We start from the raw sequence: 13,605 nt of genomic DNA on the forward strand, positions 1-13,605 counted from the left end.
ACAAAATTTATTTCTTTGCGTAGTCAATAATGCTCTAGTAAATGCAACATAACTTGTATGTACCATCTTAAGGCATCGACAGAAATAAAGTTCGTACGTAAACCAACTTCCGCGCTGAAATACTGAATGGCAAATAAATTAAGGCGAGACGATTTATCAGATAAGAAGGGAACTAGAACTATAAGCTTATATACAATAAATATTCTTTTAGTTCGATTAAAAAGGATATATACACATTTTACTTTATTGGAATATTAATTAATCTTCTATAAACAAGTCATTTATTTTTTCATTTCTCTCAATTTAGCGGTTAATTGTGGCACAATCTCAAATAAATCACCCTTCAATCCATAATCTGATGCTTTAAATATAGGGGCATCAGCGTCTTTATTAATTGCAACCACTGTCTTAGCATTTTTCATACCTGCCAAATGTTGAATGGCACCGGAAATTCCAATGGCGATGTAAAGATCTGGTGCAATGATTTTACCAGTTTGACCAATTTGTAAAGAATTATCACATAATCCACTATCAACAGCTGCCCTTGTTCCTCCAATACCTGCATTAAGAGCATCAGCTAAGGGTTCAAGTAATTCATCAAATGTCGTTTTATCTTTCAAGGCAATCCCTCCGGAAATGACATTCTTCGCCGAGACCAAATCCGGACGGCCTGTATTATCCATTAGATCTGCAAATTCCCACTCAATAGTGACAGCCTTGGAATCACCATCATTGTATGGGATAGTTTCAATGGTAATTTTTTCACTAGGAGTCCCATCATTATTGACATCAATGGATTTAAAGGATGAGGATCTGACGGATAACAAATTAATTTTTTGCTCAGAGACCACTGTGGCTAAGATATTCCCCGCATACATTGGTCTCTTAAATGTTTTCGGGTCCTGTATGTCTACCACATCCGAAATTGGTTGGCAATTCATCAAGGCACCCAGACGAGGTAAGATATTTTTCCCTACATTAGAATTCTGCATAATGAAATGTGTAAACTTCCCTGTCTCTAAGACGTTCTTAAGGATTGGAGCCACATATTCAGGAAGAGAATGATCCAATTTTGCATTTTCTAAGATTAGTATTTTCTCTAAACCAAGCGAGGACCCCAAATTATTGAATTGTTCAGCCACTTTCGAGGCATTCGAACCCAAAATCAATGCAGTGTTAGAATTAGAAATCCTTTTCGCAGCTGCAAGATTATTAAAAGTGGATGGTGATATTTTACCGTCTGCTGTAGTTTCAATGAATGTCAAAGTTGAAACAAACCTGGCACGAAAGATCCTGGGCACCCTGGCCACGTAGGAACGACAGAATAGCATGCTTCTACTATAGAGTACTACTAGATATAGCTTCTGTATTACACTAACTAATACCTCAACTGGGAGAGTTACTCTTATCTGCTGGGGGTTATACCGGTGACTCTGGTTTCCTGGAAGAGAAGCCCTACCCAAGCCCTACCGAGCCCTAACGAAGTCCCCAACCCCTAATTTAACGCCGACGGGTTACCCGGGGCGCAAAAACAGAGAATGTAACAGCTCTGTCTTTCCACACAGACTCGAACAGATCGTTGCTGCCCTCCTTTCCCTTCCTTCCTTCCTTCCTCTCGTGGGCTGCCCATGGAATTCATCCGCCACTAGCCTAGGCGGACCACTTTTCCCACCATTCCCCGGCTAACCGCCCAGGAGTTTACCGAACCCACTTAACTGGTCGGCAGGATTCCAGGTATACGTGGGCAGTACGCTCTGATCTCTTGAAGTTGCTTGTTCAATCTGTAGTCTACTTCTCTCTGATCCCTCCCAGCAAGGTAACATTACACCACTGACTCTTATCACTCCAACAACCTCTTCGTACCGCAATTAGAACCTCAATTCGGATCAAATTTGTTGGATCATTCAAAGAAGCTCTGAAATATCCTTTATCCTCATACAGGACCTCATTGATCTCTCGTTCTAAAACAGTATCGACTCTATCTGAACCGTTAAATGCATCATATCGTCAATATATGAACCATTGAGACTAATACTTACTACTCCTATTTTTTCAAAAAAACATATCATTTCACTATCGTTAATATCAAGAGAAAATATACTAAAATAAAAAAGTACTATCAATTTTTAGATTTTACTTCATTTAACATATTTGAGTATCAGATTTTACAAGATGTCAAGTCTGAATCAAGAAGCACAACAGGTCCCCATATCGGCGACGACGACGACGACCGCAGCTGGGACGACGACGAATGCAACAACGAGAAGTTCCCCAACTGAAACTTTAAATAAATGGAAAATTCCACATTATTATAGAAGATCAAATATAGGGTTGTCCACTCCACAAACGGAATCTTCCATGTCATTTGCAAATCCATCTGCCAATTTATCACCAAATATTAACGTGATGACAAGTCCTAAAAAGTTATTATTAGAAGAACCCAAAAAATCTAAAAATGGGTCCAAGAAATCACAAAAGAAGAAAGGTGGCATGGTTTTCGTAAATTATACAGTACAGGATACAGAACCTGCCCTTGCTGCCATGGATCCAATACAAGATCAAGGACAACAATCTATACGGAAAACTTCTTCTTCAAATAAGAAAGAGGAAAAGAAAAAGTCGTCAAGACAAAGAATGTTAAAGATATTTAAATCTTCACAAAATAATTCAAAACAAATACAGATGAATAACAATGATCAAAATACTGGTATGTCAAATCTTCCTGATTTGAATTTATTGAAAAATGATACTTCTATAAATAATCATGAAATAACAAATTCAGATGAAAAGATTGGTTGTACAAAGAGATCATATGGATCATTTTTGAAACATAATAAATCAAATTCATCATTACCGAATGAAGTTGTTCCTAAATCAGTACCTAATTCGATATTGGCTAAACCACCATCGAATCCTACAGGTAGTAACGGACGATCTAAATCATTTACTTCTAAAGTGGCGAATATTCCTCTTTTTAACACGAGAAACTACAGAAATACAATGACAAAAAATGATTCTAAACTACTGAAGGACGAACCAATGAACGACTTAGAAATTGATCATCATTATTTAGATGGAAGCTATTATATGGACAATAATAATATTATACCCGAATCAAATTCTACACCAAATCTGAACTATAATCTCACTCAATCAGGAAATACTTTACATAAAGTTAATTCAACTTCTGCTACTACTAAAAAATTTACTAAAATGGAAGAGAATGATGCATCTATTGCATTTAGTAAAATGTTTACAAGGAAAAGAGCTAATACTGCAGGGTCTATGAACTCACTCAGGTATACTTCAAATTCCAATTCCAATTCAAACGCAAATGCAAATGCAAATGCAAATGCAAATGCAAATCAAGCTCAACTTCAAAATATTTATCAATCCGTACAACACCCATCGAACCAATCACAACCAAACTTGAAAATAAATAGATCGTCATCTTCCACTACGCTTGCCCAACGAACAATGTCGGTGGCATCATTATCCTCATTATCTAATAGGTATTCACCTAATAGAATGATTTCGCCAGCTAGACCTAGATCTGCCAAAAGTACATCAAATTATAGATTATCAAGAGAATTAAACTCGCTTTATACAAACGTATTAGAGATCCCAGAACTAACAGGCCCAGAATCATATTTAGACGTTCAATACATGCAAAAATCAAACAGTGTAAGTTCCGATAAAGCGACGGTCCTTGGACATAGGAAGAAACAAGAGTCAATATCTGATCTACATCGTGTTCATACCACTACAACAGTAGCTACTACCCCAACCTCTTTCTTGGTCACGCCACCGTATTTTACTACAAATTTTACCATACCTACTTCAACATCAAATATTTCAACTCCTAGTTGTGGGGAGGTGACACAGATAAATAACATTACTAATTCAAATCCATCATTAAAGATAACATCTCGTCAAACAGGTAATTTTTCATCATTTTTAGAAAGAGATACCTCTGCAGAGAATGACATGCTAATGGAACTTTCCGCATTGTCAACCCCACAGGAAAGTAGTTTTTCAAGAAGAAACACTACTGATTCTAAACTAGAAAATCACCAAAATCAACTAGATAATGGATCATCATCTTTTAATATCTCCAATGAAGTGAATTCATCAACAGCGATGCGCAACAATTCAATGCAAAACAACGAGAAGTATCAACTAATAAATACAGGATTAGGATTGGATGATATTGACTTACAGAATTTTGGTGATCTTAGATCAGCGGGTATAAATACTGTCAACTCACAAGTAAACCTGGACGAATTGGTTGCCAAATCAGAACCATCAACAAACTTCGACCCACTTTCTCAATTGTACATGGAGTTTGATTTTGAAAATCCAAATTCATTTTTCCATGAACAATCAAGAATAGTGAGTAATACTAGTAATAGTAATACAATAACTCATGGTTATGCATCTGGTGCCAATTCGTCACTAAGCGGTAGATCGCCAATAATATCAAACGCTGTGCCAACGGCAGGAACGTTATCTTCACAAGATATCTTTGCTAGTAGTAAGGGAGGATTTGATCTAGGAATTGCACCAAATAATAATAATAGTAGTACACGAACAGCATTCAATGAGAGATCATCAGAATTTCGTGGGAATATTAATGACCCAAATAATGATAAAACAACAAGGCATTTTAACGTTGATAACGATATCAACAAACATACATATATCCAGCATTAAACTTCAAATAGACTATATAAAATAAAAAATACAATTCTTCAAATGAAATTATAAAGTCACTGATATATCCTTTTTTTTGTATATGAGTTTTACATTAAGTTACTGGTAGGACTGTCTTTATATACTCTAGTAATTGAGCTTCTGTACCATTTGGATTATCAAATTGCCATACGATTATATTATTATTAAGCTCGCTCATCCATGGGCCAGCCTTCATATTTAACACTTTCAACATTTTTTTCCCATCTATCAGAGGTTTCATCTCGTGACAATTTTTCAAACCTTGGTCTAATATGAAAGAATAAAATGAATTATAATCTTTAAACAATTCGATGGCTGTATGATCATCGTTTGACTGTAAATTAATAAACTCTTCCAATAAAGCGACAAAATGAACGATTTCCCAATGACCTGAATATGATCTCAAATACGTGCCCAATTTTGATCTTTGTAAACTATTTGAATTTTGTACAAATTCCTTTATTAGAGCCTTATGCTTAGATACATTTTCCACTGTTTGAGAAACAATCTTTGCATCCAATTTATTCATCTTTAGACCTTCTTTAATGATACTCTCGGATACATAACATGTGTTGTTTAGTTTCTTCTTGGGTAATGCAATGATTCTTAAAGTAGCGAATGGAAGTAATGATGATGCTAATATGAAATTTTGTTTGAATGTATTATTATTCAATATATGTGATTGTAAGATTGGCGAACGAGATAGTAATAGTTGATAATTATCAATAACTTTCAATAAATGCTTGTTTAAAATTCCCTCTTGGTAAATTTTCTGAATGGTTTGCATTTGCTCTTTATTGGAAGTTTCATTACATTCGATAATGGATGGATCATTATGCCAAAAGAATATAGCATTTTCTAAATGAGCTTGTTGAATTAAGCTTAACCCAAGAATTGGATTATTACCTATTAAGATCTTTTCCATTTCATTACCAACTCTTTCTCTTGAAATTTTTGTGATAAATGCAGCATTAATCTCTGGATTAGACATTTCCTTTAATACATTATCTTCAATGGTAAAATTAAATCTTGAAGCAAATCTAATTAACCTTAAGACTCGCAAGGGATCATCCAAGAAAGTTTTCCTGGCAGGTAACGGAGTTCTCAGTATTCCATTTTTCAAATCAGTCAGCCCTTTTCTCGTAAAATCTTCAATTTGATTCTCTTGAATATTGTAAAATAATGCATTTAAAGTCGCGTCTCTTCTCAAGGCATCTTCTTCTGGTGTCCCGAATTTTGTAATGGGTATTCTTGACAATTCCGTATATTCTTCAGCTCTCAAATTAACGAAATCCACTTCAATATCAAATAATTTTGTGGTTGCTGTTTCCAAGTGTTTAGACTTTTCAGGATTCTTATCGATCTTATGAATAGAATGAGGCTTTATGCCATACCGGGCATAATGTTTAGTCAAATACTCGTTGAGTCCCCTGGCAAATGATTCACCAGACATAATATTTATAGCAATGTCCAGATCGTGCGACCCCTGACCCAATAGCTTGTCACGGACCCACCCTCCTGTAATTCGAAGCGTCAATGGTTCCTTTATATCCAGATGCGTCTGATTATAGTGCAGCGTGTAGTCATTTAGTAATTTGCAGATATCCTTTTCAATTGGCGTCAATTTAATAATGGGAGGCAGAGTCGCGGAAGAGGAAGCCATAGCGGTGGTCATTGATCTCAAATAGGCTGGAAATGCTCTCATGAGATGTCCTGTAGTGTCCCACGCTGGTTATTCACTAATCCTGTTCTGGTACAACTGAAATTTTTCACTGACAGAAAATGAAAAAAAATAAAAAATGACACTTTCGGGGTTCGAACGCACCGCACGTTTCTTTTTGCTGCTCCCTTTTTCCCTTTTTTTCCCTTTTTCTTTAATAAGTTAGTGATGGATAAATATATACTATTTATGTGATGCTATGTTATTTATTGACACTCCATGTACCCATATTCTGGATCCCTAATTCAACGGACCCTTTAAACTACTACGAAAGCACACATACGGCCCACTCGAGAGTCCATCAGAAGGATAATACACACTGGAACACTGTTACCATCCGCTATTGCTCCACACATTTTTGCACCTATTGTCCTTTTCTTTCTAGGGGATAAAATTTTTTCCACTTGAAATCGATCCAACTTTGACCTCATCGCAAAACACAAACGGCAACAACAACAACTACCAAGGCAACAACAACGATAGCAAAATAACGGAAGATCGTACTAATTAATATTAACCACTTGTTGATTTCCTATATCCTCAGCTCGTCGCTCCACAAAAAAAAAATGGCAGATTACTCCGACATTAAACCGGCATTAATTGAAGATGGTATCCCCATTTTTAAACCTACTTTCCAAGAATTTAAAGATTTTTATAAGTTTATGGAAGCCATAAATAAATTTGGAATGCAAAGTGGGATCGTTAAAGTCATCCCACCAACAGAATGGTTGAAGTTATTAGATAATCCTCCGTCTGTGGAAGCATTACAAGGTATTAAGATTAAGAATCCTATCGAACAAGAAATTTCAGGAACTCATGGACTTTTTATGAGTAATAATATAGAAAGAAGTAAAACTTATCATATTATTCAATGGAAGGAACTTTCAAAGGATTATACGTTGCCCCAGGATCCTCATTCAAGAGATAAGAATAAGGATCCAGATACAAATAATGGTAAAACGATAGAAATGCCATCTTCTACTTCTTCAGCTACTCACAGGAAGAGACAGCATTCATTTTCTAAAGAAGATTTTAAAAATTTTCAAAAAAATTTTAATGAAAGTGATGAAATATTAAAGCAATTTAATGACAAGGAAAGATTAAATTTTTTAGAAAATTATTATTGGAAAACGTTAAACTTTACCATGCCCATGTATGGTGCTGATACATCAGGGTCCATATTTAATGAAAATTTAAATGTTTGGAACGTGTCTAAGTTACCAAATCTATTAGATTATCTAGATAAAGAAATTCCAGGTGTTAATGATTCATTTCTTTATGCAGGGTTATGGAAGGCTTCATTTCCATGGCATTTAGAAGATCAAGATCTTTATTCCATCAATTTCATTCATTTTGGTGCCCCAAAGCAATGGTATTCAATACCACAAGAAGATCATCAATTATTCTATAATTTTATGAGAGAACAATTCCCCGAGGAAGCTAAAAAATGTCCAGAATTCTTAAGACATAAGACTTTTATGGCGTCCCCAAAATTATTAAGTGAAAATGGTATACGATGTAACAAAATCGTTCATTATCAAAATGAATTTATGATAACATTCCCCTACGGATATCATGCAGGTTTTAATTATGGTTATAATTTAGCTGAATCAGTAAATTTTGCCTTAGAAGAATGGTTGGAAATTGGTGAAAGAGCAAATAAATGTTTATGTGTTAATGATTCTGTGGAAATTGATGTAAGAAAATTGGCATCAAATTGGTACATATTTAAGAACAAACCAAATTTGAAAAATGAAACGGATTTAAGGGTAAGGAGTTTTACAGAATTATTAAACCATAGTTCACAGGAATTACAAAACATTCAAAAAAAGCAACAAGTTCAACCAATAAGAACTTTCACAGAGAGTAATAAAGATGTATCACTTCGATCCACAAGTCCCACACCATCACAATTCTTCACTACTAATGAAACAAATAAACCTGTCATTAGTAGAGTTTCATCACCATTTTTATCAAGAATGATGGATCTTTCTAATATTGTGGAACCCACTTTGGAAGATCCAACCTTAAAATTTAAAAGGAAATTGAATGCACCATCAGTATCTCAAAACAATACATTACCACCAATTTCCATGCCACCATTATTTCAATCACCATTATTAGAAGATAATGAAGATAATATGATTGCATTAAGTCTGGCTAACATGGCTAATAGTGGTACTTCATCACCAAGATTGATTATCCCAGCATTAAACTCTTCCATTGATCCAATAAATTCATCTTCATCAAATGGCAATGATCGTATATCATCTATTTTAGCACCAAAACCATCATTGTCATCTTCACCTTATGTAACTTCAAACAACAATAATCCAATGACTTATAATTCAACATTCTCAAATCATAATAATAACATTCAAAATAATGTGGTACCTTTATCACCAGGTGGTAGATCAAATCTTTCATTCATTAAGAGAATAAAATCACCAAACATTGTTACATTAAATATATCAAGAGAAACGTCAAGAAGTCCGATTTTAACATCTGTACCAGATTTTAGATCTAATAATAATAATACTGGAACATTGCCATATTCAGCCATACCACAATCTTCGTTGAATCAAATGGAGTTAAACAATCCATTGGGTAACGATGATACCAATAATAATACTGTCACTAATTCAGAATTATCAATTCTGAACCAACCACCACAAAAGAAACAAAGATTAACAAATGGTACAAGATCCAATCAAAGGAAAATGGAACTTGGTGTGGAACAACCTAGTGGTGATGGTGTACTCATTGGTAACAGCTCATCAAACAATAATAATAATACCAATGCACAAGCACCAAAATTCACTTCAGACGAAATAATAATGTCAGAAACGGGTAAAGTTTATGTTTGTTTGGAATGTAAACGTCAATTCACATCAGGGCATCATTTAACAAGACACAAGAAATCGGTTCATTCGGGCGAGAAACCCCATTCTTGCCCCAAATGTGGTAAAAAGTTTAAGAGAAGAGATCACGTTTTACAACATCTTAATAAGAAAATCCCCTGTGTTCCTGAAGAAGGTTCATCTAATGCAATAGCAACTACAGCTACTCTGGGGGCATCGAAGACTGCGACAACCGGGGCAACTCCGCTGATAGAACAGAATGGCACTAAAGTGGAGAAACAAGAGGCGACGGTGGAGTAAGCATTTGATTTTGTTTTTAGTTCTCCTAATTAATTAATTAATTAATTGGGTTTGGGTTTCTTTCAAGGGTTTGTTTTATTTTACTTTATTTCATTTATATTTTTTTTCATTTCCAGGTTATAAAAGAAGGATAGGAAACGCCAAATCAAAGGCGTCACATAGGGTTTAAAGCACTAATAGTTATTTTAATTTTTTTACAAAACGTTTAGCTTGTATACATATTTAGAGAAACATTCTGGGTTTATCATTCTTATTTGCTTGCGCAGTTCCGAAAAATATAAGCGCGCTTGTCCGAGAAATATGGACAGCGTATGTAAACACCCTTATGTGGTTACTCGACTCATATAAATAAACATCCTTTCAATCGTTAAGAGTGTCCAGCAAAGATGCTATCCAAGCTCCCATCAATGAGACTCGTCTTTTTAGGTGCTCCCGGTTCAGGTAAGGGTACACAAATATCACGTTTAATACAACTATTACCAACTGTTAATCGTATATCTTCAGGTGATATATTACGTCAAGAAATCCAAGCAGAGACCAAATTGGGTCAATTAGCCTCTCAATTTATCGCCCAGGGAAAATTGATACCGGATGATCTGATTGATAAGCTATTGATCTCGAAGTTACAAGAGCAGAATTGGTTAGCTGGTAGATCCAAATCCAGTTGGGTCCTCGATGGGTTCCCCCGAACCATAACACAAGCACAGAAATTCGATGAAACCTTGGATAAGTACAATAAGAACTTGAACCTAGTGGTGGAATTGGATGTACCCACTGAGGTAATCTTAGAGAGAATTGAAAATAGATATGTCCATATTCCTAGTGGACGTATTTATAATTTGCAATTCAACCCCCCTCGTGTCCCGGGAAAAGATGATATTACTGGGGAACCACTTGTGAAGAGATCCGATGATTCTGCAGCAACATTTAAGAAACGACTCCAGGAGTATCATGAGACATTGGGTCCCTTGAAGGAATATTACCAGAGTCAAGGCCTCCTACAGACAATATCAGGTGAAACCTCCGATATAATATTTCCAAAACTTCTCAATATGATTCATAAGAGGTTTCATACGGGGATCCAGATACGTCCCCCTTCTACGGAGTCACCGGGGGTTGAGGCTTTAAAATAATATTAGCTAACGATACTAATATAACATAATATATATTCTATCCATGTATAAACACAGTCAAGCAAATAGATAACATTAAGATAAAGAAGCTACTTTCGGTTAAGGTTCAACCGTGTCAGTACCCTCTGGTATAGTTGATAATACTAACATTGATCATGTCGTCCGTGCCCTTTAGATTATTCCTAACAGCAATGGCGTTTGCCGCTATCTCTAGAAACACCCTAGACTAATGGCATGGGCACAGCTTTCACACAATATCGATTAGAAACAATAATAAAAAACAAGTAGTACAAGGAGGTACCTACTGTTACTTTATCGGGATACAATTGATTAAGAGATACAATGAGCCTCTCTATATCGTTAAAGAAACGGTCTCGAGAAGTTGAAAATTTCCAGGGTTCAAAAAAATGAAAAATAAAAAGAGCATATAAAGTTTATAGATGTGGATTTGTAATACATTTATATAAGGGAAAGAACGACTCTTTAACGATATAGATAAGTAACACCGCCCTCCTTAACAGTAGACAACCATGAAGTTCTATATCGATGATCTACCAGTGCTGTTCCCATATCCTAAGATATATCCTGAACAGTATCATTATATGTGTGATTTAAAGAAGACGTTAGATGCTGGTGGTAATAGTATTCTAGAAATGCCCTCCGGAACAGGGAAAACCGTCTCTTTGTTGTCCCTGACCATCGCTTACCAGATGCATTATCCAGAACATAGAAAAATTATTTATTGTTCACGTACCATGTCAGAAATTGAAAAGGCTCTAGTGGAATTAGAAAATCTGATGGATTACAGAGCTCGTGAATTAGGCCATCGTGAAAACTTTCGTGGTCTTGGTCTAACGTCAAGAAAGAACTTATGTTTACATCCAGTGGTTAGTAAAGAAAGAAAGGGGACCGTGGTGGATGAAAAATGTCGAAGGATGACAAATGGTGTTGCTAAACGGAAATTAGAACAAGACCCAAATGCTGATGCTGAGCTATGTGAATATCATGAGAACCTGTACAAGATGGAAGTGGGAGACTATCTTCCAAATGGTGTATTTTCGTTCGAAAAATTGATTAAATACTGTGAAGAAAGAACTATATGCCCATATTTTGTTGTTCGTAGAATGATTTCCATGTGCAATATCATGATTTATTCATACCATTATTTATTAGATCCAAAGATTGCAGAGAGAGTTTCCAACGAAGTTTCTAAAGATAGTATTGTGATCTTTGACGAAGCACATAATATCGATAACGTTTGTATAGAATCATTGTCACTAGATTTAACAAATGATGTTCTTAGGAGAGCTACGAAAGGTGCAAATGCACTTGAGGAAAGAATTGATGACGTTCGTAAAGTGGATGCTCAAAAACTACAAGACGAATATGATAAGTTAGTGGAAGGTCTACATACGGCAGATATTCTCCCTGTTCAAGAGGAACCTTTTGTAGAAACTCCAGTTTTGTCTAAGGATTTATTGAAGGAAGCCATTCCTGGCAATATTAGAAGAGCAGAACATTTCGTCTCATTTTTGAAAAGACTGATAGAGTATTTGAAGACAAGAATGAAGGTACTGCATGTCATTTCTGAAACTCCGAAGTCCTTCTTACAACATCTCAAACAACTAACTTTTATCGATAGGAAACCGTTACGGTTTTGTTCTGAACGTCTCTCTTTATTAGTTAGGACATTAGAAGTAACAGAGGTAGAAGATTTTACAGCATTGAAAGATATTGCTACATTCGCAACTCTAATTTCGACATATGAGGATGGATTTTTACTCATTATCGAACCTTATGAAATTGAAAATGCTGCTGTTCCAAATCCGATCATGAGGTTCACTTGTTTGGATGCATCTATCGCTATCAAGCCTGTGTTTGAGAGATTCTCTTCCGTAATAATTACGTCTGGTACCATCTCCCCACTAGACATGTATCCACGTATGTTGAATTTTGAAACAGTTCTTCAGAAATCATATGCAATGACTTTAGCAAAGAAATCGTTTTTACCTATGATTGTAACAAAAGGTTCAGATCAAGTTGCAATTTCTTCTAGATTTGAAATCAGGAACGATCCAAGTATAGTTCGTAACTATGGGTCAATGCTGGTTGAATTTGCAAAGATTACGCCGGATGGTATGGTTGTTTTCTTTCCTTCATATCTATATATGGAAAGTATTGTTTCCATGTGGCAAACAATGGGTATATTAGATGAAGTTTGGAAACATAAACTAATATTGGTGGAAACACCAGATGCACAAGAGACATCATTGGCCTTAGAAACATACAGAAAGGCATGCTCGAATGGTAGAGGAGCAATCTTGCTATCAGTTGCAAGAGGGAAGGTCTCAGAAGGTATCGATTTTGATCATCAGTATGGGAGAACTGTACTTATGATTGGTATCCCATTCCAATACACTGAATCACGTATCTTAAAGGCTCGTCTAGAATTCTTGAGAGAGAACTATCAGATTAGAGAAAACGACTTCTTATCTTTCGATGCAATGAGACATGCGGCTCAATGTCTGGGAAGAGTTTTAAGAGGGAAGGATGATTATGGGGTCATGGTCTTAGCTGATCGTAGATTTTCCAGAAAAAGAACGCAGTTGCCAAAATGGATAGCTCAGGGACTGTCAGATGCCGATTTGAATCTGTCAACAGATATGGCTATCTCAAACACAAAACAGTTTTTGAGGACAATGGCACAACCAGATGATCCAAAAGATCAAGAAGGTGTCTCTGTTTGGAGTTACGATGACCTAATGAAATACCAAACAGAAAGGAAAGAGAAGCAGGGTGCACATAATGGTGTGCTTGTCGATGGCGACCAAGATGGAGATATTGAAATGGCATAGTT

The 13,605-nt window shown here is 35.7% G+C and overlaps 6 protein-coding genes across 6 annotated transcripts; 4 read left to right on the forward strand and 2 right to left on the reverse strand.

Annotated features, from left to right (window-relative positions):
• Window positions 1–281: 281 nt before the first annotated feature.
• AIM45 (Aim45p) lies at window positions 282–1,331 on the reverse strand (the record flags this gene model as incomplete). Its single annotated transcript, XM_003674889.1, has 1 exon — window positions 282–1,331. The coding sequence occupies one exon, from the start codon at window positions 1,329–1,331 to the stop codon at window positions 282–284; it is 1,050 nt and encodes a 349-aa protein (XP_003674937.1).
• Window positions 1,332–2,172: 841 nt separating this feature from the next.
• Window positions 2,173–4,713, forward strand: BCK2 (Bck2p; the record flags this gene model as incomplete). The annotated part of the gene is made up of 1 exon (XM_003674890.1): window positions 2,173–4,713. One exon carries the CDS (start codon window positions 2,173–2,175, stop codon window positions 4,711–4,713), a length of 2,541 nt encoding a protein of 846 aa, XP_003674938.1.
• Window positions 4,714–4,807: 94 nt separating this feature from the next.
• On the reverse strand, window positions 4,808–6,439 carry CCA1 (tRNA adenylyltransferase; the record flags this gene model as incomplete). Its single annotated transcript, XM_003674891.1, has 1 exon — window positions 4,808–6,439. One exon carries the CDS (start codon window positions 6,437–6,439, stop codon window positions 4,808–4,810), a length of 1,632 nt encoding a protein of 543 aa, XP_003674939.1.
• A 581-nt stretch (window positions 6,440–7,020) lies between these two features.
• Window positions 7,021–9,615, forward strand: RPH1 (Rph1p; the record flags this gene model as incomplete). The annotated part of the gene is made up of 1 exon (XM_003674892.1): window positions 7,021–9,615. The coding sequence occupies one exon, from the start codon at window positions 7,021–7,023 to the stop codon at window positions 9,613–9,615; it is 2,595 nt and encodes an 864-aa protein (XP_003674940.1).
• Window positions 9,616–10,001: 386 nt separating this feature from the next.
• ADK2 (adenylate kinase ADK2) lies at window positions 10,002–10,748 on the forward strand (the record flags this gene model as incomplete). The annotated part of the gene is made up of 1 exon (XM_003674893.1): window positions 10,002–10,748. One exon carries the CDS (start codon window positions 10,002–10,004, stop codon window positions 10,746–10,748), a length of 747 nt encoding a protein of 248 aa, XP_003674941.1.
• Window positions 10,749–11,278: 530 nt separating this feature from the next.
• On the forward strand, window positions 11,279–13,603 carry RAD3 (TFIIH/NER complex ATP-dependent 5'-3' DNA helicase subunit RAD3; the record flags this gene model as incomplete). Its single annotated transcript, XM_003674894.1, has 1 exon — window positions 11,279–13,603. One exon carries the CDS (start codon window positions 11,279–11,281, stop codon window positions 13,601–13,603), a length of 2,325 nt encoding a protein of 774 aa, XP_003674942.1.
• Between the last annotated feature and the right edge of the window lie 2 nt (window positions 13,604–13,605).

Source organism: Naumovozyma castellii, chromosome 2, assembly GCF_000237345.1.
Source record: "Naumovozyma castellii chromosome 2, complete genome".
Taxonomy (NCBI): domain Eukaryota; kingdom Fungi; phylum Ascomycota; class Saccharomycetes; order Saccharomycetales; family Saccharomycetaceae; genus Naumovozyma; species Naumovozyma castellii.